The sequence below is a fragment of the Ursus americanus genome, chromosome 7 (genome assembly GCF_024610735.1).
Source record: "Ursus americanus isolate L20-20 chromosome 7, mUrsAme1.1.p, whole genome shotgun sequence".
NCBI classification, from domain to species: domain Eukaryota; kingdom Metazoa; phylum Chordata; class Mammalia; order Carnivora; family Ursidae; genus Ursus; species Ursus americanus.
This window is the reverse complement of record NC_142133.1, coordinates 70,342,747-70,369,367: the sequence shown is the minus strand read 5'-3', so window position 1 is coordinate 70,369,367 and position 26,621 is coordinate 70,342,747. Positions and strand designations below refer to the sequence as shown.

The 26,621-nt window shown below is 43.8% G+C and overlaps 1 protein-coding gene across 1 annotated transcript in view; it reads right to left on the bottom strand.

The window, feature by feature from the left end:
* The window catches only part of APOB (apolipoprotein B), a 38,378-nt gene extending 26,616 nt beyond the window's left edge, over positions 1–11,762 (bottom strand). The window contains exons 1-12 of the mRNA XM_045813461.2: positions 11,621–11,762; positions 11,317–11,355; positions 10,013–10,128; positions 8,819–8,964; positions 6,495–6,648; positions 5,492–5,647; positions 3,854–3,978; positions 3,072–3,157; positions 1,743–1,962; positions 737–964; positions 399–516; positions 147–293 (exon numbers count right to left, since the gene is read on the bottom strand). Of these exons, the coding sequence (XP_045669417.2) occupies positions 147–293; positions 399–516; positions 737–964; positions 1,743–1,962; positions 3,072–3,157; positions 3,854–3,978; positions 5,492–5,647; positions 6,495–6,648; positions 8,819–8,964; positions 10,013–10,128; positions 11,317–11,355; positions 11,621–11,681 (1,596 nt within the window). The 5' untranslated portion in view covers positions 11,682–11,762. The remainder of the gene's footprint in view (positions 1–146; positions 294–398; positions 517–736; positions 965–1,742; positions 1,963–3,071; positions 3,158–3,853; positions 3,979–5,491; positions 5,648–6,494; positions 6,649–8,818; positions 8,965–10,012; positions 10,129–11,316; positions 11,356–11,620) is intronic.
* Between the last annotated feature and the right edge of the window lie 14,859 nt (positions 11,763–26,621).

The window sequence follows — 26,621 nt, the reverse complement described above, 5'->3', positions numbered from 1 at the left end:
TCTTGACCACATACTGCTAGATAGTCAATAGGCTTGTTGAAAATGGCAATTAGAAAGTAGTAGAATGATGAGATTTAGAATCTCACTCCAAGTCCTTGTTAATCTGAATAAACTTTTTACATTCAGACTTCCTCTGTGGACTTCACCTCATCTTTAAGTTCCATTTTCCGCAGGGCCTGGATGGCAGCCTTCTGAATCAGTAGGGATGGCTCTGTACTTTTGATACATTTCAGGATTGAAGATGTGAGTCTTGGGGTTACTGTCTCCATGGTTCTGCCAATATTCCCAATGACCTGCATGGAAAAGAAACAAGGGCAAATCAGGTGCAGAAGGAGAAGTGGGGGTGTCCAGGAAAATGCTTCTGAAACAATGCATATCTTACAAAAGACTGAAAGTACCCTCAGAATCAAGTAGGTGTGATCTTTGTTCCCAGTGCAGTCATCACGAATCTGTTCCAACAGGTAATCAGCAATATCCAACAGGTCCTGGGTCACCACAGGGTTTGCCTTATGATAGCTACAGAATAAGAGTTAGGACTCAGCAAGTAAAGCTAAGTTTACTTTAAAACACAAACTTGTGTGTGAAGATTTCTTATTTCAAAGTCTTTGCTCTCAAAATGGCTAGTGGAAAAAATGAGTATGCAGGAGGGTCTGAAAGTGGTGGGTGTGGTATAATCTTAGTACAGAGATGTGGGTTCTTCCTCAGCTCCTACAAGGAGAACCAAAGTGAAACTCACTTGTTGACCACGTGACTCAGAGCATATAAAGTGGCCCGGCTCTGCTGCTCCTTTGCTGTGCTGAAGATCTCTCGCAGCCTCTCGGCTGAGGGCTCTGGCATCAGGGCCGCCAGGTACGTCACAACATCTATCAGGAGGGGACTGGCCTTCTCACTTCTCAGCCACTGCAGGATGTGAGTGTAACACTGGGGCTGTCCACACTGAATCAAGGCTTGCAAGGTGATGGGGCTGGGAAGGAAAGAGCAGAAAATGTTACACAGATCACCTTCAAGCAGCTCCCATATCCTTGGCCCATGGTGCTCCCTCTGATAGGAGTGCCCTGATTTCTTGTGTTCCTTCTGCAAATCTGACCATCTTTCAAAATCCAACTCAGATCCCTGGAACAGGGAAGCCTTCCCTACAAGCACTGTCCACTGGAGAAGCACCACAGAGGAAAGTCCAAAAGGACTCTAGATTTATCACCAAAAGAGGACTGTTACCACTGTCCTTTGTTCAGAACATAGACCATGCCAGGCAAACACTGGTCCTTAGTCCCTCCTCTAACCTTCCCAGCAGTTAGAGCCAGTGCCTTGAAGTATAGAGAAATCACAGCATCACTTTGTTTGCCTGAGTTCTCTCTCCACTAGCCTAGGCTTCTAGAGGACACAGACTTCTTTTTCTCTCAAACTTTTCAAGGTACTCACAATAGGAAGAAGAATTAGAAGATACCCAGCAAAATGTGGGAAATATTTCCTCCTTCCCATTTTGACACACAAATGCATATCTGTCTTGAACACAGTGTGTGTGTGTGTGTGTGTGTGTGTGTGTGTGTGTGTGTGTGGCCCATGGAACTCTAAGCATATTAGTTGATATTTCTCTATCCGGCAAACATTAACTGATATACTAGTGGAATAACTAGATTGATACTTCAGTGGCCTCTGAAATTTTCTGCTTGGGCAAGGTTTGAAAGTTCAGCCACCTACCATAGGTCAGACAAAAGATATAGTTGCAACCATTCAAGAAATACCTGGACACCTCGACCAGCTTTGGCAAGAGGGATGTGAATGCCTCATTGTTGAGACTCCTCAGCTCAGTGACCAGCTTATTGAAGAGGTTAGCTCTCTGGGCATTCTTCTCAGAGACACGTAATGTTTGAAGCTCCTGGATAGTCTTCACGATGGCCTCGGCCTGCTTTGGAGCTGATGCGGATTTGGTGCTCTCAAAGGCGAGACCCACCTCCTCGGTACCTGGAGGGGAAAAGTGTCAAAGGGATTCTTGCTTACCTCTACCTTTCAACCACCCCCGGGTCTACTGAAAACTGGAAATTAGGGAGGTGTCAGCAAAGAAGGAAAGAAAGCTATCCTATACTCAACGCCTGTTATGTACCTGACTTCAGTGTTTTTACTGAGTCATCACACTATCCTTACGGGTTTGCTGTTATTCCTCAATTTAAAGATAAGGGAACTGAGACCCAGAGATGAGCAACTCACCTTGCCTAAGATCTCTCTGAACAGGCTGTTTGAATCTGATATCAGATTACTTCTTTGCTGGAAGGAACTAGAAGAAGGGTTGCCACTGACACGGCCATGGCTGAGGCTAGACCCATTAATGCTCGCCTGCCGTTTTTTCCAATGGGATCTATAACAGCTTATGGGGGGAAGACCCTTCTGTGTCTCTTCCATCACTCTGCTCTGACCTATGCAGGACAGGGGTTAATGTGGGAAATGTGGGGGAGTAATGGGGGAAATGTGGTACAATGGAAAGAGTCCTGGCTTAGAATAGACCCGAGGGTTGATTTTGCACTACTTCCAATATTCAGACCTTGGATATATCACAAGCCTCTCTGTGTGTCATTTTCCCCTCTGTAGAATGGGTATAAAAGCACACATGGCTACCACCTGACATCACAGGTTGCTGAGAAAAATGAGGGAATGCATAAGACAGATTTAAATATAAGACAAACGCAGGGTTAGGTCTGGAACAGAGATCATTAAGATTTCTTCCTGCTCTAAAGACTGATTCCTGACCCCAAAGGGCCTCTCCCACTTCCCCCACCTCGTCCAGGTCCCAGGCCTATTATAGGGTGTATAAGGTTGTCAGATGTACCAAAGGTAGACTTAGGAGGCCAATTTCCTATTTACAAAAACCTAGGTAGCTTTGGGACACTTCTCCTTTTCCTTTATCCCACTGGCACTTGACATTTTGAAAGGGACGTGCTTTCTCACTAGAGCAGCCCATAGACAGAGCGTCAAAGCCCACTTGACTCGTCGGACAGCAGACATTTCCTAGCCATGATACATGGTGTGTCTTGGGCAAATTTCCCAGCCCTGGCAACTATGTGCATATAAAATCTTACCTTCATCAAAGAAGCGGCTGTTGATCTTAGGTGTGTCTTCAAGTTTCAAAGTCTGTGTAACTTGTGCCATCATCGCATGCTTATGCCTGGTGACAAGGGAAGCACATTATGTCATGGATGGCCATCTCCCTAGAGTGTACTATTCTTTTCACGTTGAATGCTTCCTTCTCCACTTCTACCCAAATCCTGCCTACCTTTCAAACCATTAAATCCAGCCTCCTTAACCTCCTTCCCTGCCAGTGAACACCCTTTCCACCTCCTCCTGGTCATGCTAGCTGTCTTTCCATCAGAGGGACATCTATCTGTACCTTACACCTTTCACCAGTCTGGAGTGCCCAGAGGGTAGGGCCTAACACTGTGCCTTGAAATTCCCATGTATCTCCCTCAGCACAATGCCAAGGATAGAACAATTAATCAGTAAACACTAGTTGATGGATCAGGTTTCAAAATGGATTGGGATATACAAGTCTCTGGTCCCAACCCCAAATCTTCCATAAAGCCTTTTTAACCAGGGCAGCCTGCGATGATCCCTGGCTTTTCCTCATCCATAACCCTTAAAGTCAGGGTCTCAGATATCTTTTGCTGATCTCAAATTGTTTTGTATGCCTAAGATTTTCCTGCTGAATTGTCTGTTAGCTTGAAAATGGAGAAAGGGATGGGCTCTGCTTTGTACCTCCTCATGGCCTCCTCCAGGCACAGCCTTGCCTAGAACAGGGCATTGAGAAGCATTCATCTCACATCAACCCCATAAATGATGAATCAGGGTACCAAAGGTGACCTACTTGGTGGAGAAAGGCAGGAGCACGTGTTGTTCCTTGCAGATGGCTTCTGACACATGCTTATTCTTGGGGTCCAGAGTGTACTGGCAGGACTGGTTACTGCTAATCAGAGTTGAAAAGGGGTGGAGCTGTAAATGAGATTGGAAAAAGCACTTTGATCAGTTCCTGGGGCTTGAACCTGATCCTTCGGCCATGGGCATTTTCCTTCAAGGAAGATGGGAGATGGCAGTTCTGCATCACTAGATAAGCTCAGTTAAAGAAGGGAACTTGGCACTTGACATTTAGACAAAGGGATGCAATAACTCAGCATACCCAAAGCTGAGTCAAGCTGTAGACTCTTCTTATTCCACCCCGATGGACCTCTCATCCTGCACAAAGTGTGTATAACCTGGTATTGTACATATACCCACCCCCCACACATTGACACTTTATATTGCTTCTTAAGTTTTCTTTGCCTAGAAGTCTGTCCTTATGTCTCTCTTCCACTCTCACATCCTTTGTATCTTTCAGGTTCATGTTCCACAATCTCCATAAATCTTTGAGGCTAGACTGATGGATGCTCACCCACCATTCCTTCTAAGCGGATCTACTACCAGCTTTGTCCAATGAAATATGTGAATAGTGCTTTCTCCTTCCTGGTCAGGCTAGGATTGCTTGTTTGCACTGCTCAGTGTATAACTTTATCAAGTATGCCATTTATTGTCCTTTATTGGCATGTGTAGGAACCTTGCTCCTCGATTAGACTGTAAGTACAAGGGGAAGGTCCATGGTTTATCTGCCACTGTCTCTGACCCCCAGTGGTGCCCAGAGTGGGGCTGAGCACACAGCAAGTGCTCAGAAAAGACACATAAGCTGTGCCTTGGCCTCTTCTGATTATGACCCTTGTGGTCGTCAGATACCATATTTTCGGCCTCAAGGACAATGAACAGGAACATTGCCAAACATGGCAGTGATTACTCAAGTCCTTCCTGTTTATTGAGATAAGCTGTGATTCATGCCCCAGAAGATTACAAGGCATTGGGCGAGCTCTGGTAATATGGTGTTACATGATCCCTGTTGAGGTGACAGGAGAGAAGGCTAATACTAAAGGGCTGGCCTAGGCAGGAGGCAGAGAGGCCAGGCATTGATCAGGGTCATGCATGGGATGAAAGGACAGGACACTGAAATGCTCTTGGTACTGTCACTTCATGGGATTGAGGGAGAGGAGAGCAGAACACAGGTCTTGGGACTTCTTCAGAGGTCGGATACCTGGAACTGGCAACATCCAGCCCTCTTACAGGAAAGAGCAGTAGATGGCTTTGCTGTCCTCCATTGAGCCCCAGAACCGTTTCAGGGATGGACAGTCTTTACTTTCCAGTGATGGTGGAAGGTTTGGTGCCAGCAACAGAATGATAGCAAGAAGGACAGAGCTCTGGACCAGGGAGTCAGGAACATGATTCTAGTCTTGGCTCAATTAATAACAGGCCATGTGGCCTTGGGCAGTCCTTTCCTGGTCCAGTCCTCAGTTTCCTGTTATAGTCTAGATGAAGATGAGGCTAGGTTGGTTCTTCCCTAAAATCCCTACCAGCTCTAACATTCCAGAATTTTAATAACCAAGAGAACAGTGCTCAGTACAAGGAGCAATGTGGATGTGAAACTTACCATGCCTTTGATCAAAGCAAGTGGGCTAACTCCTGTGCTAATGGGCTTGAAGTGATCACAGTTCTCCAGGTCCCTTTCAATGGATATTCCTGTTGCCACATTTGCCTCCTTTGTTTCAACAGTTAAGTCACTGGAACAATTTCCATACACAGTATCCTATGGAAGGAGAAGATACAACAGGTGTATTCAATGTGGGAAAACAGCCTTGGGTGCTTTAGAGGGGCTGGGAAAGGAGCCTGGGAGAAAAGGCAGGAGCAACATGGCTGGGAAGGGACTTTCTTCCTCCTAGGCAGAGGATGGGCATTGCTGCTGCCTGGCTGGCCAGAGGTGGAGTGAGAAGGCCCATTAACGGTGGTTCTGGTTCTGAGGCACACCAGCCTGGCCTCCTAGGACCCAGGCGACTCTGACTCTGTATTCTGTGCTCTCAGAGGATTTTCTCTATTGCTCATTTACAGTATGGATTCCAGTCTGCCTTGTGTTCAGTGTGTCTTGGTTCTCTCCCCAGATCCCGAGACCTCTGAGGAAAGGTTTCTTCAGGACGCATTTCTGTATTCTCCAAGTGTAGTAGAGTATAGAACTTAGAACACAGTAAGGGCTCAGAAATGTTCATGGGACTCCAGTAAATTGAATTCTCTCTTAGATCAAAACTTGAAATTCTTGAGAGAGGCTGGCAACAGATTCAATTATTTTCCGTGTTTACAATACACACTAGCTTTACCATGTTATACCTCGTGGGATACAAAAAAAATCAAACAAAAGAGTAGGGTGGTCAGGACTCCTCAAATACTGCTTTAAAATTAGGCTAACCTGCTCCAGAAGCTCCATCAGTGAGCTCAGGGGACAGGGAGAGCCTTGGGTACCGGCACTTCACACCAGTTCAGAGCCTCCTGTAACTAGCCATGTAGCTAAGTCAATAATCCACTTTATATACACAGTGGGACCCAGCTCAAATATGCGAAGGTGAGTTCAAAGGGCCAGTGTTATCAACTTTCTGAATTCTCACCAGAAACAACACTTGTTTAGCCTCTTCTGTCTCCGGGGGAACCAGGAGGGCAGAAATGATACCTCTCTTGATGTTCAGGATATGTTTAGGCTCTTCCTTCTCTGGGTAAAGTGAAACTTGCTTCCCTTCAGGAATGGCCAGCCTGAGCTCGTACCTGTTGCAGAGAGAGTGAGGTCACAGGCGTGTCCTTTCTCCGCTGTGAGCTTGTTGCATGTAAGCTGGGTAGCTCTGCAGCCTCCCTTTTACCTACTGTTTTCCCCCCCCCATCTTTTCTTTATAAACGTACATATATGTGTCTATATAAATGTACATATATGTGTATACATATGTATATGTATACAAATATGTGTATGATTTTGGCATTCTTTTACTTCTCTACCTGTTTTGCTTGCCTCATGCATCCCCACTCTGTTTTCTACCCACACCAGGCTCTGCTGTCATGTTCCTCACAGAACAACCCACTGGGTTTTCCATTTCTATCTCCACACTCAGGCAATCCCGTCTAGACATGCGGAGGTGGGAACATTTGCACATAAAGACTTTTTCATTGCTTGTTTTATACAGACGACATTGTGTTTTCCACATCTTTTTTTTTTGTTTTCTATCTTGCTTTTCTCAATTACACTCCACAGAAATCCTTTGGCTTATTTGGTATAGCTCCAGCAGACTTTTTAAAAAGCTATAGAACTTTCTCATTTTATGGTTATATGCAATTGCTTCAGACATTCCCCTATTTGATGGGATTCACTTTCTTTCTGGATTTTTTTTTCCCCACAGGAACAACACTGAAATAAACACCGTTATGTATATATCTTCACACATTACTGCTTTTCTTTTCATGGGCTAGAGTCCCAGCATTTTGAAATTGCTGTGTCAAAGGTAGTAAGTATTTTTAATTATAATAGATACTATCGGCTCTCATTTCTACCAGCAATGCTACAGGTACATTTTTCCTCAGAGGCCTGCCAGCAACAGGCGCTTGGCTGTTTTAAATTTTTGTCATCGTATGGGCATAATGTGATAAATATATTGTTGTTACATTAATTACGCTTCCAGACTTTTGGAATTTAAATTCCAGACCAGTGAATTTAAAATTCTTTTCATATGTTTGTTGGGTAATCACTCTTTAATATGGTTTGAGACCATGTCTGAAGCCTGTTTCAACTATGATCTTAGGGACTTCCCTTTGGGGACTTCCTTTTGGAAATTCAGGGCCGCACCTGCGCTAGTTAAGTCAGAGGAGGAGAAGGAGACCAGGCATGTCTCCTACAGCTCTACACCCCTGCAGGAAGTTCCAGACACTGCAATGCAGGCTTGGAAAGCCTGTGGTGGTCAGGAGCAGGAGGACTTTTTGTTTGGAGAAAGGTAAAGCCCCAAAAGTAACTCCTGTCCCTCCTGTCACTGCATCTTGGTTGCTCATCCACATTTAGGTCTCAGATAAAATACTGGCGAGAGACAGAAACATCAAAAGACTTACTGTGCAGAGAAAGGACTGGCTTTCATGTTTAATGTTTAACAAATTGAAAGATGGGAGGAGAGTTTCTGATGCTCCCAGATGAACAAACCTATCACTGCCTGTGTTTGCACACACTTAGGACACTACCAACCATGATTTGGATTTGAGGCAGGGGTGATGTTCAAAATATTTACAACAGGTGCAATACAGACACTGATCGGGCAGAAGACAGGCCAGCTGCAAATACCAGGATGGCCTGGTCACTGTGCACAGGCAGAACACTGGCTCTGGGTGGGGACTTGGCATTTCCTGGACTCCCTGAGGCTGGGACTTGCTGCCCTCCTCTGAACAGACCCTGCACTACACCAAGTCCTGCTGGACCCTCCCTGAAGACCACGGGCTACTAGTCTCATTTAATTCTTTAAACAAGAATTCACTTGTTTAAATAAACCATCTCACCTTTATTGTCTCAAGGAGTTTTAAAGCCTGGGAGTTTTTAGAAACACATTTAAATGATAATTAGGGGCCCTTCACTAGGGGAGGGTAAATAATGCTTTCCTCTTTTTCATTTTTGTGACAATTTAGCAATTCCCCAATCCACGGTGAATACAGAATAAAATACTTATCCTCACACACAGGCCTCATATAAATGCATGCATTCATCCCTCCCTGGACACACACACACAGACACCCACATATGCATGCACACACATATACACACACGTGCATGCACACACATGCGCCTTTGCACACACATGCACGCGCACACATGCATATACACACGTGCACGCACATGCACACACACATGTATGCACACTACAGCCAGTGAATCCCAGAGCTCAGAAGTTCAGACAGGCCCACGCCTTACTTGGACATGGCAGCAGCAAACTCCTCAGAGTTCTTGCTCTTGTGCAGTGAGGGCCTGCTGTTGGGGTTGAAGCTATACCCCTCCTTCAGCGTGCACTGGCTTGTCCTGAGGATGAAGCTACAGAGTTGGGGGACCTCCAGCTCAACCTGAGAAGAGGGTAGCAAGCAGCACATGAAGACTCTCCATCAAGAACATGAGACCCTTCCCAGCCCAGAGCTTACTCTCCAATCAGGACACCAAGGGAAATACTGTTGGGGACCACTGGTTAGAGGGAATGCAGTCTAAGGGCTAGAGGAAGAACCACAGGAGGCAGGAGGAAGGCCGTCATTGGTTTCAATGCAAACATGTCCTTAATGTCACCAAAGAAACCAAGCAACCCAACTATTTGTATCTCTTGGGGTCTATTCGGAGCTTCATGTATTGCTGGAGTTTACGGAGATCCCTAACACTGTTCAAGAACTAACTAACTTTCTTTCTTTCTTTCTTTCTTTCTTTCTTTCTTTCTTTCTTTCTGAACTTTCTGCAATGATTGAAATGCTCTACATTTACCCTGTCTGATAGGAGAGCTTCTGGCCACTTGAAATGTGGCTGGTATGACTAAGAAAGTGAATTTTAAGTTTTATTCCATGGAAACAGCCACATGTGGCCAATGGCTACCCTATTTGACAACACAGACTATGGGGCCCTAGAAAGAAGAGGTCAGTTTTCCATCTTGACTTCTCTTTCCCACATGGCCCCCAACAGTGGCACTTAGATTCATTCCATATAAACACGGATGTGAGTACAATCATCTCAGCAATAGATAAAGTTTTGAGAACAAACTACATGTTTAAATTTTTCTTTTTTCTGTTTGTCTTAAGCAAAGATTCTGTTTGGCTCAGAGTATAAAAACTGCACTCCAGAACGCTTTCCTGAGATGCCCACCTCCCTTGGCTTACTCACTGGGCTTCTTTCGTTAAATCCACCATCCCAATGCTGATATTCTAGATCATGTATTCCAGTTACATCTTAGAAGCTAACGGAAAAACAAATCTGGTTTGCAAAATTTTTTGTGGCAGAAAACTCAGCAGAGTGGCTGACTTTCAAACCTAGGGACAGTCCCTCACTTTGTGATTACGGCAGTCCTGGCATGAGCTGGGTCTGCAAGGACGGGAGCCCCGGGTTCCTCCAGTGGCTCTTCCTGTCCCCTCATACCTTGCAGTTGATCCTGGTGGCGCTTCTTGAGAAAGAATCCCCAGCGACACCAGTGGAACTCTCAGCCTCATAGTTGTATATGTATTTCCTGAGGTGTTTGAAGCGAGTTCCATCTTCTAAAATGAGGAGAAATAGGTCAGCTACATAGCAGAAAACTCCCCCAAGGATAGTCTATTCTGGGAAGAGAGGGGTAGTGGCAAAGATCATAAAAAATGGTAATTAAACTCAAATTATTTTTAATTGACTTTGCATTATACTTAATTTCCCTTTACGGATTTTTTTTTAAGATTTTTTATTTATTTATTTGATAGAGACAGCCAGCGAGAGAGGGAACACAAGCAGGGGGAGTGGGAGAGGAAGAAGCAGGCTCATAGCGGAGGCCAGAGCACCGGGATCACTCCCTGAGCTGAAGGCAGACGCTTAACGACTGCGCCACCCAGGCGCCCCTCCCTTTACAGATTTAACTTCCCCACCATGTTTTGTTGAGGATAATGTTTAAATTTGCCAGTATTTTTTGAATGTATTATCTGAGGTGCAAGGAGGGGAGTGTTAAACAATGGGGCTCAGAAAGTCTATAGGAGAGACTGGTGAATTAAGAGTCGGCAGCACAAAGCAAATATCTTTAATGCCTTTTCAGCTTGAAAATACCACAATTCTCTGGCTCTTTTTTTTGGTTCTACCAAATCCCTGAGGCAAAGTTCATTACGTTTTAGGGATATATGACTGTCTTAAGAAAACTCCAAGAAGGAATCTGGAGTTTCCTACTGTGCTTGAGAGGAATTTGCTGAACAATTTGAGAAAAAGAACATTTGGGGCAGGAACACAGGGGCAATGATGCCAGATGGCCACAAGATGGCAGTGCTGCCTCACCGGAAGCCAGCCTCCGGCTCCGAGGAGTACACTGGGTACCACCGCGAGGCCAGCTCCCTTGACCCCCGGAGGTCAGGTAAATATGAAGGAGTGGGGTCTGGATTTCTCCACAAAGGTTAAAGTCAGCATTTCCTCACCCTCATGTGCTTCGAATCAATGATTAGCCACTGATAAGCAGATGGTGATGGGCTGTCTCTTTAAAGTGTCCATGGGTCAACAGAGCAACAGTCCCTACCCCCAGGCCAAGCTCTTGAGACAGAATAGAAATGCAGGCGGAAGTGAGTTGAGACCCCTGAGTCTCAAGGCACTGGCTTCTTGGGGCTCAGAGTAGTGCACACCCAGCATAGCATCGCAGCATCTTAGTGAGCCGAGGTGCAGAAGGAGGGGCTGGGGGTTGGGGGCGCCCTTCCCGGCCCGCTGGGGAAACGCCTTACTTGGGCAGCTGGGGCTGACATTTTCCGGCACCTCCTCTTCTGTAAGGAAAGGACAAAGACAGCGGTGGGTTTCTCGCGTCTTCCGTCTTCCGATGGGGCCCCGGGTCTCCCGCGGAGGGGCACCGCAGGGGTCTTTGCGCTTTTAGAGGAGCGAACCCCCTCCCCAGCCTGAGCTGTCCCCGCCCTGCGTGCTGTGCGTGGACGAGCCACCGCCGGCCGGGCTCCCCGGGCCTCCTTCCCCGCCCCCCCCCCCCACCCCGGAACCCAGGCCCCCGCGGCCCGCAGGCCGGCCCTCGCCACTCACGCGCCCAGGCGCCCGCGACCGCCAGTAGCAGTAGCAGCAGCGCGGGCCTCGGAGGGCCCATGCCGACGGGGCGGGCGGCTCCCTCGCGGCGCCTCGTGTCGGCCGGCTGGCTGGCTGGCGGGCTAGCTGGCTCCTCAGGGACGGGCACCTGCAGGCAGCCGCCAGGCACCGAGGACAGAATGCGCGGCCGGCGTCCGCGCTCTATTTATACCAGGCCGCCCGCCCAGGCCGCAGCGCCCCGGCTTAGAGAGCGCGCCTGGCGAGTTGCAAAATGTCCAAAGGGCAGCGGGGCCTGTTTGCTTTTGCACACCTGGCTCCTGTAGCCTCTGAGCTCGAGGAGGGGCCGGCAAAGGGGCTGACCCCAGACCCAGCCAGGGCCTAGGCGGGCCTCTCTCCTCTGGCCTGCTTAGAATGGGGCCCTGGGGTCCGGGGGTGGGGTGGGGGGGCTTGGCGCCTGCCCCGACCCAGCGGTGCCTTCAGATGACCAGGCACCTGGACAAAACTCACCCCTACTCCCTGCTCTGACTTGGTAGCGATTTCCAGAACCAGTCCTTAACAGCCTCTTGGTTGAGACATTTTCCGTTCTGTTCCGCTTTCGTGGACTTGGGGGTGGCAGGGTGCCCCTAATCTTGATCTGCACCTGTGGCTGGAGGTCAACTGTCTGGGATTCAGCCCACCAGGAGGGAGCAGAGGGAAAGGCGAAGGAGACCTGGCGAATGACTGACCGGGTGTCCCGAGGGACCTAGTCCCAGCAAGAGTCCAAGTGTCCAAATCTTCAAGAAACCCCAGTGAGGTGCCCCCCCCCCCAATCTTCTTGGGAAACTGGAGAGAGGAGGCTTTTCCCTGAATGCACTAGCTCCTGGGTTTCCTCCAGGGATGGGTAGGCCAGTGAGGAGAAGCCGAGTGGTGGATGAATACGGCTTGTTCCTCCCAAACACCCCAGACCTTCCTCCACAAATCCTCCCCTCTTCCCACAGGAGACATTTGTCAAGGCGCAGTACTGTCCCAGCTGCAGGGAATCCCGTGCAGCATAGATATTTCAGCTGCACCGACTTTACTGACCCAGCGCTGTGCTCAAGGGTGGTAGATGCGATGGACCGGCATCCGAGACTGGCCTGTCCACAGGCACCTCCAGTTCGCTTGGCGACACAGATGCATAGATAGGGCATTGCTGGTGGGCGCTGAAGGTAGGATGTCAGGAGCGCTAAAGAGGGTGGGGTGTAAGGGCTGGAGGAGCCCAGAGCGATGACGGGGGTGGGGTGGGGTGAGGGGGTGGGGATGGGGCAGGTGACTACCAGAAACACAGTGGCCTGTTGCACTGGCCAGCGCTTTCTTGTCACAAGTTGTTGCTTCTGTATCCAGATGGAATAAACTACCTGTGAAGTGTTTCAGTCTCCTGGTGGTGAGAAGGAGGGTTCCAGAAGGGTTCCTTCTGTGCTCTCAGTGGAGACGCCCACTATAAGGTTTACCTTGTTCCTGGCACTCATTTCCACATTTCTCCTCATTCGTGAACGGTTGTCTTTAGCCAGGAGCTCCTTGGGCAGCTGCACTCCCTGCGGCGACCGGCTGCTTCACATCCACGTTGTCTTAATGCCGTTGCTAGGCTGGCGGTCCCTGCACCACTGAATTGTGGGAGGTCTGGAAAAAGTATCCGCCCCCAGGCCCCACTTCTCTGAGCATTTTATTAGAACGATTTTATGACCGACTTTCCACAGGAGGAGCTGCTGTTCACCGTATTTGGGGAAACGCATATTCACTTTAAAGGGAATGGGTGAAAAATTTAGGTGGGAAGAACCAAACAGAGATGAAGAATGATGTCTCTGTACCATCGTCTGTGTCAAAAGGGAACATAATTCTTGTGATTGGGGAATCAAAACTGAATCTGATAAGTCAGATGTACGGAAAACTTGCAGGGGGTTTGGATGCTTCTGAGCTGGCACCGTCTCTAAAGGAGAAAGCCCAAGACTTGGAAACATGGGGGTCAGCTTCCCTGTTTCCCTCATTTCCTCTGGAGAGTCACCGTGTGCTGGGCTCCGTCCTCTGACAGGGTCCTGGACACCAGCCCTATGGAGCAAATGTTGAATCGTTGAGTTGACCTGAGTACGATCACAGCAATACTATGAGGATTAATACCTAGACTTTTCTTAAATTACAAATCTTCTCACCTCACCTTTTGTCAAAAGCTATTTGAAAACACAGCATTATTTGTGACCACAGGTATCACCCTTCATCCCTTTCCTTTGAGTAAAAACATTTCTCAGTTCCCTCTTCAAAACAAGTTCTAAGTTTCAACGGATATTGGCTAGTTTCCATAGAGACATCAAATAGAATTAAGATTCAGGAAATCTTATGGTTAAGCTACTCATTGAACAGAAAACTGGTCCAGAGAGGTCAGCTGATGTAAAGGAAACCAGTGTGAGTATTAGACTCAGGAACACCAGAGATTGAGTCCTGGCTTTCTTGGGAAGTTTGTAACCTTGAGCAAGTGACTCTATCCTCCTAAGCCTCTGTGTAGTCATCCTTAAAATAAGATTAAAAATATCTAACTTCTTCCTAGCTATTTTCGTGACAATTAAATGAAACAATTATGTAAATAATTGCACTGATAGCATGATACCTGGCCAAAAAAAAAAAAAAAAGAAAGAAAGAAAGAAAGAAAGAAAGAAAGAAAGAAGAAAAGTAACTTATTATGTGTGTATCAGAGCGGAAATATCTTTTTTTTTTAAAAAAGATTTTATTTATTTATGTGACAGAGAGACAGCCAGCGAGAGAGGGAACACAGCAGGGGAGTGAGAGAGGAAGAAGCAGTCTCCCAGCGGAGGAGCCCGATGTCGGACTCCATCCCAGAACTCCAGGATCACACCCTGAGCCGAAGGCAGACACCTAACGACTGCGCTACCCAGGTGCCCCAGAGCGGAAATATCTTTGTAGCATACCTATTGAACTAGTTAACCCTGCTGTATACAGAAGCAGAGATTAATAGAACAAAAATAGGTAATCAGGGTTGAGGAAAAGCAGAAGCAGAACAGGGCATCCAGGGCTATGCATACCTGTCCGTTTGTCTCTCTCTCTCTTTTTTATTTTGTTCAGTTTGCCAACATAGAGTACTCTATTAGTTTTTGATGTAGTGTTCAGTGATTCATTAGTTGCGTATAACACCCAGTGCTCATCACAATACGTGCCCTCCTTAATACCCATCCCCCGGGTACCCCATCCCCTCACCCCCTTCTGTAACCCTCAGTTTGTTTCCCAGAGTCCAGAGTATCTGTTTGTCTCTTGATGATTCCTTACATGTCTGAGTATTTGAAATCACTGCCCTTTCTGAGGCACATGGGGGCCTTCCGACAGCAGGCGGACTAGTGACTCTAGCAGAGATGCATTCTGGTGTCATGAAGGGGAATCCCAGCCAGTGGCTGCGATTTAGCAGCTCCTGGATGCCAAGCGCCCATTAGGTGAACCACCAGTCCAAGTACATACAGAGCTCTGGGTCCCCATTAGAAAGCCACCTGACCAGTGGCATTTCAAGGAATTAGATAACGTTGAATATTCCAGTTACAGTCTCTAGAAGTGAAACTCTGCTTTGTGGTATCTGCAGGTGACCAGAAGGGTCCTGGCCAAGTTCAGGGAACTATGGACGTTATTAAAGACCCCTCAGAAGCCTCATACTTTGAGGTCAGTGCAGTTCACATCCTGATATAGATGTTCAGTACGTAATTTGCTGCATACTCATGGATGGGTCTGTGCCATTCATTTATACCCCATTGCTTCCAGGATATTTATGTACAGTGACCATGATGCCAGATAAATCTTCTCAGTGACATAAAACAAAGAATTACAATCTGATACAAATGATTCCCAGCTATGCTGTTCAAATATCTCACCTGGCAAATAGGGACCAGTACTGATGATGACTAATTAGCCTATCTCTTTTCTGCCTATGACTGGATTGTAATTGCAAAGGATGCCCAGAAGCTGGAAAGGAAACCTCAAGAATTGTAGATGGAAGCATGCAGGCCCAGTGTGGTCTGTACATGTATGTGCACACATACCATGCAGACACACACCACACACACACACACACCCCATGCACACACACACGCACAAATGAGAAATGTCAAGAAAAAAATGGGGCATGCATTTTGGTGGATGGTCTAGGTGGAAGATAATGGGGAGGGCCCTTGCCAATCAAATGAAGGCATTACTGATAGATGATTAACTTCCTGTGAGGAAGCAAAAAAGAGATTTTCTGCTCCCTTTGTCTGCTATCCAAGAGATAAGGTCAGAATGTGGAGCAGCGGTTCTTACAAGGGGAGGGACCTCAGAAGTCAGCACTGCTCCATGTGCCGTGAGGTTCCGTGCGTGTCAAGTACCACTTCCCTGATGATACACATCTTATCCATTTACCTTCCAGGGCAGGCTGCGGCCCCACCTACTTCAAGGAACCTTTCTCTGGGTCCAGCCCAGCTGGACCTCAGGGCTTCTGACCCTGGTATCTTCTCAGTTTCGTTTTAGAACAACCGGTCATGAAGAGACTTCATACAAACCTTCTACTATTGCCCTGAACTTATATTTTCTCTGGAAATATGATTTAATATTTCATGCATTTACGTGTTACCTTGCCAGCCAGAGAGATAAGTGAGGACAAGAATTGTGTGTGGTTATCACCTTTGTATCGCTGGTTCCTCTTGCTCACCAACACCTCTTATTAGGCTGGGCAGAGAGTAAGAAGCGAGGGTATACTCCCTGTGATTATAATGTGAGATGGTACTTCCAAGACAGGTATTTTTTATGCACTCACTTCATTTTTATTCCTAGGTGCTGTCTGCGTGCGTCTGTTTTTTTTTTTTATTTTATAATATTTAAATTCAGTTAATTAACAGACACTGTATCATTAGTTTCAGAGGTAGAGTTCAGTTATTCATCCTTTGCATATAACACCCAGTGCTCATTACATCATGTGCCCTCCTTAATGCCCATCACTCAGTCACCCCATTCACCTCCCCCCCCCCAGCAACCCTCAGTCTTAATTTAGAATGTGTGGTGCATTTGAATCTGTATGAGAGAGAATTGCTGCTATGAAACATCATCATAGGACGGTCTCCAAAACTCTGAGTGTCCGTCCCTCACCCGTGCAATGAGTGGACTGGACTAGGAGACCTCCTATGCCCACCACAGCTCTAATTTGATTCTATGAAGACTTTGCAACTCAAAAAAACAATTTATGAGTCACATTGGGCTCCAATCTCATAGTGGTTAGGGGCTGGGGCTGAGGATTTGGAATCATTGAGAAGGATGGGTTTTCTGGGAGGCCACCTACCTCCACGAAGACTCACATTCTTACATCTAAGAAATAGAATAATCCACTCATTTTAAACGGATTTCCAGATAAGGAGAGGGCGTGCCTTCCTGGGGATACTGGGGAACTCTCAGGGAGCTCTTCCTCATGGCTAACTTTAGTCTTTGTCTTTGCCTTGACTTCAGATAAGCTCTCTTAGATATACCTTAGCTTAGATACACCTGTGCTCATCACATTAAGTACCCTCCTTAATGCCCATCATAGACATTGGTTACCCCATAGACATGGTTACCCCATCCCCCCATCCCCTCCATTCTGTAACCCTCAGTTTGTTTCCCAGAGTCCAGACTCTCATGGTTTTGAACTTTTTAATTGAGTTGTTTCGACTTTGTGGTATTAAGTTGCATGGGTTCTTTATATATTCTGAATATGAGTCTCTTATCAGATATAGGATTTCCAGATATTTCCTCTTTCTGTGGATTCTTTTCACTTTTTTGATGGGTGTTTTTGAAGTACCAAAGTTTTCAATTCTGGTGAAGTCTAATATATTTTTTCTTTTGTTGCTTATCTTTTGGTGTCATACCTAAAAACTGTTGTTTAAAACTAGGTCAAGAAAATTAACTTCTATATTTTCTCCTAAAAGCTTTATAGTTTTAGATTTTGTATTTGTGTCTGTGATCCATTTAGAGCTATTATTGTGTGCAGAAGATTCTTTTTGAGCCTTATTTTAAGAAATGTCTGTTTTGTAAGCCTGTACATGGCCCTGAGTAACCTCTCCTCCCTCCCACTAATAAAGTGTGACCTGTTCCCCACGAAGATGACATCAGTCCTATTGCTCAAAGAGCAGGATCAGTCCCTTATCAGGATACTGCTCCTCCCTGGTGCTTTCCAAGCAGTGACCAGTCACCTGGGACTGAGAGTCACAATCCCTGAGGGGACAGGCCCTGAGCCCTTGTCTTTTCAGAAAGAAAAAAAAAATGTTTTTGGTCTCCCAAGCTGAATTCCAAAGCTCCTGGTAGAGTCCAAAGTGCCATATTCCTTTTTCTTTAGAAAGGATCCAGTGGTTAGAGAAATGAAGTTTGCGGTTTTTTGTTGTTTTTTTTTGTTGTTGTGTTTTGTTTTGTTTTGTTTTCACCCAAAACAGTTCAACATGTTTTACAAGGAACATACAACAGTAGTAATAAGTAAATAAAATAAATGAACTGACATCAAAAACCTTAGAATGGTACTTTGGGGGTGAGGAGGATAACAGGAGTTGAGAGTGGGCGTAGGAAATTAGAATGGGGAGTATACAAAGAAACCAACAGACCAATGGTAACAGTTTGCCAGATACTGAGAAGAGAACAGTATGCCATCTCTCTGCTCCCGAGTGGCAACAGAACAATAGTCATATCATTATAAATACTTTTAAAACCCTAATATTTATCAAGCACCAAAAATGTACCAATCTTTGTGATAGTTAACTCATAAATGATCTCATTTAAAATTCAAAAGAAAAAAATCTGCAAAGTGGATATTTTAACCACCAATCTTACAAATAAGGAAGCCAGAGCTAAACTCTATATAACTCACCAGATTCTACTGTCTGCATTATGCAAGCACAAATACCGACAAGGGCTGACTACAAGTGTGCCAGAGGATCAAGTAAGCAGCATGGGGTTGTATCTCAGTGACTCTGTTCATACACAAGTTGCTTTATATCTGGGGAAGCAAGCTAGTGTCTTACTAGGAAGAGCTGTGATTCCACGTTGTTCGAGGTTTGTTAAGGGCTTTGGTATTCTTTATTTCTTTTAATTCTTCTAATAACCTTGTGTGTTGTATGTTATATATCACAGGTGAGACATTTGAGGATCCCTGGAGTTAAATGACTTTCCAGGATTGCCTGGCATGTAACTATCTGAGCTAAAACTCGAACTCAGGTGTTCTGACTTCATATCCCAAGTAGTTTGTACTCTGTCATCTTGAATCTCGATGAGAAGATTAGGAAATCCTGAACTCTTTATGGCATTTGTCAGAGAGTTAAGGCACAGGGAATTTTAGATTCAGCTGGCTCCCAGAGAGGACACTCTGGGAAGCAACATGAAAATATCCTAGTATCACTGGCTGACCCATGAGCACAGCTAAAGGTCATCTTTGTAAATTACTTTGGACAAGCCCAATATAAAATGGTAAATTGAGGCAATTAATTCAAATCAATCTATTCCTCTTGACTCTTACATCTTTTTTTACCTGAACATTGTGGTTGAAATGGGGATGGATGTCTGAATTATCCAGATAATTACTTTGTTCTCACTTCATTAATAACAGTGCTGTGTCTCCTTGTTAGAGGGCAGATGAACTATTCACTCCCTTACTGCTCAGAGAAGCTAGAACCTTTCTGAAAGGAAGGGGGGTAGGCAGGTGGTGCTCCCTTGCCTTACCATTCTTCCGTGCGTGGAGAAGGGGCACTCTGTGTGTGACTCCTTCTCCATGTCCCGGCCTCACTTGGGTCCCTCTCAGTGCACTCACTCCCTTGCCCTGGTCACCAAGTCTCAGTCCTCCTCACCACTTTATTAAGGTTGTCTGTCCTATTCCTCCTCCTTCACATTTTCTTTATCATATCCACCATTTTGATAGTCCATTATCTCTGAATTAATTATTGTTTTGAGTGACTTTATGGACTGTGATGCTGGGACATGTGGAAAATAACAATGGCTCCCCCAATAGCCTGAGTATTAGTTTTCCTAGGACTTCAATAACAAAGTACCACAGACTGGATGGCTTAAGCCACAGAAATTTATTTTCTCATAACTCTGGAGGCTAGAAGTCCAAGATCAAGGTGTTGGCAGGGTTGATTTCTTTTGAGGCCTTTCTCTTTGGCTTGTACATGGCTGCCTTCTCTTCCCTGTGTCCTTACATGGTCTTCCCTCTATGTCTGTTTCCTAATCTCCTCTTCTTATGAATACACCACTCATATTGGATTAGGGCACGCCCTAATGACTTCGTTTACCTTAATTACCTCTTTAAAGGCTCTTTCTCCAATACAGTCATGCCCTGAGGTACTGGAGGTTGGGACTTCAACATAGGTTTTGGTCTGCTTGGACTCCCATAACAAAATACCGGGTGCTTAAACAACGGAAATTTGTTGCCTTACAGTCTGGGAGCTGGAAGTCTGAAATCAGGATGCCAGCATGGTTGAGTTCTGGTGAGACCCCTCTTCCTGGCTTGCAGGAAGCCTGTGTCCTCACATGGAGGGGGAGTAGGGGTGGGGTGGGGAGAGAAGAGGGAGAAAAAGAGACTGAGAGAGAGAAGTGCTGCAAATATTGTCACATTGGAGATCAGGGCTTCAACATATGAATTCTGAGGCAACACAATTCAGTCCACAGCAACATGTGAATTTTGGCGGGGTGGGGGTGTATATCCTTGAGCCCATAATAGTCTGAATGGGGACCACAAACAGAAGTACATGATCTCCTTATAGTGGGCTGTGATGTAGACCCACACTTCCTATGTTTCCTGAGAAGGGTGTTTCCGTTTTTGTTTTTATTTTGTTTTTTCCTGAGAAGGGTTTGCTTCAAGGAGATCCTGTTAGCTGACTACCTGACTGTGGAGTATGATCAAAATGGTCTTGTATCTGCCTCACAGAGCTAAGTATGGCTTCCTTAGTGTCCAAGTGCTTCCTGAGATGGGTTTTGGCCATTGTGCTTGATGCAGTGGAAGGACATCGTTGGAAGATGCATCTAGGCCATACTGCTGGGCAGCATTGCTACTGCACTCTGGGGGCCATACAGCCATGAAATCCTGGGACATTTATTCCAAGGGTAAGACAAATCCAGAAAAGAACTGCCCTGGGACATTAAGACAGCCTGTCAACAATAGCAAAATAACCCAGGAAGAAGAATGATAAAGCTTGTTGACTTTTGCTCTCCAGAGGCTAATTTTCTTCTAGCAGAGTAAACTCATCTCTAGGGGATTAAAGGCAGGCTCCCAGAGAGCAGTGGACTCCCTTCTACCTCCAGGCCAGCAATTCACTTAGCTCCAGAGACAATGCAGCCAGTGACCTTGGCCTAATCTGGAAGGGCAGATTAATGCTTGACACTGTGGATGCTTTGGGTAGGGAACAGAGAAATAGAGTGTCTCTGGCAAGAAAAGATTAAGTGCAAAAATTATAAATTAAAAAAGAATCATTTATGTGAGATATCAGGCTTCTTCAAGGAAGTGTTGGAAGAAATATTTTCGGCTATTTAGGAAATTTAAAAAGTGACACTTTTGATATCAATCAACCTATGAAGAAAAGTATGGTAATATTTTATTTCATAAAAAGGATATCAAAATAAGGCAAAAATAACATTACATTCCTTGGCTGAGTAGTTTGACTGAACCCAACCACAGTTTGATTCCATTATGGTCAGAGAATTTATGTTGTGTAATTTCAATTATTTTAAATTTGTTGGGGTTTATTTATGACCCAGAGTATGGTCTATATTGTTGAAATTTCACAATTACTTGAAAAAAAAAACTATTTTAGTGAGTTGGGTGTAGTTTTCTATAAATGTCAATTAGATCATGTTGGTTGATGGTGCTGTTGTGTTCTCTGATATCTTTGCTTATTTTGTGTGTTGGTTCTGTGAATTGCTGACAGTGGGATGTTGAAGTACCTGACTATAAATGAAGCTGGGGCTCAAAAAACAAAAAGACTAAGGCTTCCTCCTATCAATCAGTCAATCAATTAATCAATTAGTGAAAAAGCATTTTGAGATACAGATCCAGTTAAGAGAACTGGATGTTTACATTATGTATGAAATCAGTGTGTGTAGGCTGATGCTGATATGCTGAAGCATTTGTAACTTCCCTTTCTAAAGATTTTGTGTGTGTCCAATTAATTCCTCTGGTTAGCTAGACTTGGTTCAAGGTAAACTATGGACTAAGGAGGACAAGCTGATCACAGGCAGACCCAGAAACCCACCATTCTTTCAGAGCTGGGTACTGGTGCTTCCTTTGCTCATGAATCTTTTCTTTTTAGGATTGGACCAGCAGAGGGGTTAAGAGCACCCACTCCTGAAGCCAGAGGCCTGGGCTGACACTGCAGCTGTCACTTACTGGCTGTGTGATAGCGGGCATATTTAGTCTCTTGTCCCTTCTTTTTCCTATCTGTAAAAAGGGAATCATGATAGATATTCTTGCCTGATAAGGTTTTGTGATTATTAAATGGGTTAATGCAGAAAAAGTACTTGGCTCAGCTCTGGCACATGGCAAATAGTCTGTAAGCATTAGTTATTATCACTGGTCTGTCAATACATCCTTTTAATTTAGCTTCCTTTCTTCTTCCAAATGTCTATGATCTTCTGGCGTGCACACATATGTCTACCTCAGACATTTCCCCAAGGTGAATAAAAAGGGCTTCTTTTCTGCTAGTTTACACTCTTAGGAAGTAAGAGCTGTAAGAATAGCCAAGCTACAAGACCTACTATAATTGCCTTCGGAGGGGCACAGCAACTGCTGGGGTCACAGGAGGCGGGGGAGGGAGGTTAACTGCTATGATGAAAGTCCCGATTCTATGAGGAATTTTGCAAATAGTTCCTTTGGATGCCAGCTGAATGGCCAATTGACATTTTTTTGGTGATATTGTGTTTTATTAAATATGTCCATGATATTTTCTTTACTAGGTAGATTTTTTTTTAAGTAGAAACACTAACTTCTCAGTTTTATAAAAATCTATTTGAGCTTCTTATCTGGTGTCTTTATGTTTTCAATGGAGTTTCTGCAAATATCTGGAAACTCTATTTTTCAGGGAAGCTGTCCTTTCTTTTAATACTTATGAAAAACAATTCTTTTCCTTTGCAATTTATAAAATTATCATATATATCATTATAGAGTTTTCAATGCAATTAAAGTCTTCATGGTTGGGCTGAAAGTTGGGTTGCTTTAGAACCTCCTGGACACCGTGGGTGGGAGTGGATGGGGCTGCCTACAGCTCTAGTCTCCAGTCAGGGGTGGAAAGTGAACCTTCACAGTTAAGTCCTTTGGAGAATATTCTTATGTTAAAGACTTTAGAATTGTAATTTTGTGATTTTTTTTTGTAAAATAATCAGTGTAGAATTACAGAGGGTAAGAAGAGAGAAAATAAGGAATCATAGAATTTTGGATTATTTAGTTACTCCCTAGACTTTGGAGTGAGATAAGAAGATCATTAGAAACTAAGAGACTTAACCAAAGTCTAAAAGTTTTCTTTCTTTCTTTCTTTCTTTCTTTCTTTCTTTCTTTCTTTCTTTCTTTCTTTCTTTCTTTCTTCCTTCCTTCCTTCCTTCCTTCCTTCCTTCCTTCCTTCCTTCCTTCCTTCAAGTGGCTGTATCTGGGAGAATCATAGCTTTAAGGAGCTTTGGAACAACTGACAAGATTAGAAGAAACCTAGATGCCTTTGTCATCAACAATTATTTATACTTTCATGAAATTGGAATTTGGGAAAGTATTCCCCTACATAACAATTCACAAAACCATGAATTCTAATTATGAATTATCTACATTAGAATACTTTTTAATAGATTTAATTGTGAGAGTTCTAAGGAGGACAGAAATTACTCCAACTTGGAATGGTTTGGCTAATATTTTACCCTCATGTTATAGTTACAACATATGACATAGATCACCACCTGATAGTCCTTGCACTCCATATGTCTCATCAGGGTCCCTAACTTTGAAATTCTAATGATAATTTGTCCAAGTGACAGTTGTCAACTTCCAGTTTAACATTAAAACATTTATGTATCTTGGGACTACTTCTTAGGCACACGGTAATGACTATTACAAAAAGCTGTTCCTTCCACACCAACAGAAATATGGCAAAACATATAAACAGTTTACAGAAAAGGATATCATTCTTAAACATGTAAGAAGATGCTCTTTCTTTTTTTATAAGAAAAATATAATCATAATTACACAAGATTTATGTTTTCACCTGTCAGGCTAGCAAAGATAAAACAATTTTGAAAACACACTATGCTGTTGTTGATGGGGGAACTGGTAAATCAGTTCCAAGTTCTGTGGAGGACAATATGGCAAGACCAAACAAAATGTAAGGTGTGCATACCTTGAGGCCCAGAAATTCTACCTGTAAGCACTTGTTTTAGACACAATATGTATCTGTAGGTGTATGTAATATACCTACATCTATAAAATGACATGTGTACAAAGACATTCCCACAACATTGTTTGTAATAGCAAAGTTTAGACACATATTGAATGTCCATCCATAGGAGACTAATTCAATAAATTATTAAACAGGGGCACCTGCTGGCTCAGTCGGTTAAGTATCCGACTCTTGATTTTGGCTCAGGTCATGCTCTCAGTGCCGCGAGATCAAGCCCTGTGTTGGGCACTGTGATCAGCGCGGAGTCTGCTTCTCCCTCTCCCTCTGCTCGTTTCCTTCACATTCTCTCTCTCACATACACAAATGAGTAAATAAATAAAATCTTAAAAAGAAATTACTAAACAAATACACGATGGGAAACTACACAGTTCTACATGAGCACCAATGTAGAATAGTCTCCAAGATAGACTGTTATGTGAAAAGCAGATGAAAAGAATGGTAGTAGTGTGTTACCTGTGTAAAACTATGTACACAGGTGCAAGGTAGCTACAACATACAAATTTATGCTTGCATATGCAGATGCCCTTTTTATTAGTCAGAGTTCTTCAGAGAAACTGAACCAATAGGAACCTATATATGTATAGGTATATATACCTATATATGTATAAGTTATACATATATAGGTATATATACACACACACACATATATAGTATATATATATATACATACATATATATAGCATTATATATATTAAATGTATTTTACATCAGGTTTAAGTATGAACCATTAATAAATAAAATATAGTTTTTAAAGAGTGGTGTTGAGTAAGATGGTGATGGTGTGGCTTGGAAAGTGGAGAGGAGAGTGCAAAACTTGCTCAGAATTTACTCTTATGTTTAGGGAGACAAAGAGTAGACACCAGTTACTTCAAGTGAGCCTCATTGTAATCAAACACCCAGAAGCATATATGTTATAGTGTGTATCTTATATATATTTTTTGATGCAAGAGGGCATGAATGATAGAAATAGTTTGTAGACCTATGAGTCACACAAAGTACCTAGAACATAGCAAATGTTCAACAAGTTTTTATTGACTGAGAGAACACAGAGGTGGATCCCTCTGCCCAGTTATAGCTGATAAAGCTCTTTGGAGCTTTGGTGAGACTGTAAGGTGAAATAAATAAACATACCCGGAGACCGTCAGCGCTCTGGGAAATCCCCTTGGCATCTGTGCATTCTGCAGCCATCTCAAGCGTGATGTGTTTTTTCAATGAATGGATGAATGTATGAATTTGTTGAACAAATCTCTTCCATCTTCTGTATCTTGAGAATGGGAAGGAGCTGTCTTTATGTTTGGTAGCCAATATTCAGTCATATGTCTTGATTGATGGAGATTCATAACTTATTATTTCTCATCTATCATTCACAGTTTTTCTCCTTTCCAAGTCTCAGTTGCCTATGAGGTGTGACAAGATGGCTTTTCCTCCAAGGTAGTTTTCATTGTTTCATGGAAAGATCATCTTTTGAGTTAAGCAAAGTGTTAATAGGAATGCTTCTGGGGGTGCAGTTGGATTTGAAAAGGACATTGGACATTTAAAGAAAGTAGGCATGCATTTTAAAAGATCAATAAGGAAGGGTGCCTTCTTGCCTCAGTTGGTTAAGCATCTGACTCTTGATTTTGGTTCAGGTCATGATCTCAGGATGGTGAGATCGAGCCCCTTGTTAGACTCCACACTCAGTGTGGAGTCTGCTTGAGATTCTTTCCCTCCCTCTCCCTATGCCCTTCCCCCTCACTTGGACTTTCTCTCTCTCTTTCTCAAATAAATATGTAAATCTTTTTAAAAAATAAAAGATCAACAAAGATAATTTCTATTGCAGAATTGTTTGCAGTTTACTTTTTATTTTTTAATTTTTTTTCAGTCTTTTTTTTTAATTGGGGTATAAGTGATATACAATATTATGTCAGTTTCAGGTATACAACATAGTGATTCAACACTTGTATACACTGAGAGATGATCACTACAATAAGTCTAGATACTATCTATTACACCAAATTAATATAATATTATTTACTGTATTCCCCATACCATACACTATATCCTGTGTCTTATTTATTTTATAACTGAAACTTTACTTTCTAGAAGTTCTGTTTACACACACACACACACTTCATTCACAACTCTCAAAAAAATTACTGAATAAAGAAGGAAAAAAATCCATATTACCTTAGGTGCTGTAGATGGTTTTTAGTAATTTTCTACTATCTGTCTGGTCAGACTTAACATGGAGAACATTCTTCCTTTGTGCTATGTGGAATTCCTTCTGGCTGTACACTTAATAAAGTATCATTCTACCTTGAGCAAAAGCACAGTGTCCACCTTTTAATTCATTCTTATGATTTCAGTAATGAGATATAATTTTCCTTCTAGTAAAATTAAAAAAAAATTCTTTGGAATTTGGGGAAAAAAGAGTAGTTTAGAATTGGAAATATAAACACCCTGGTATATGGCCCAATGACTCACTTCTTTAGCAAAAGAACCTATCAATTCATACCCATGACACATAAAGCTGTGAAGGGGAGAATATATTCCTCATTTCTCAGCTCTCTGAAAAATGTCACTGGGCCAACTTTAATCAG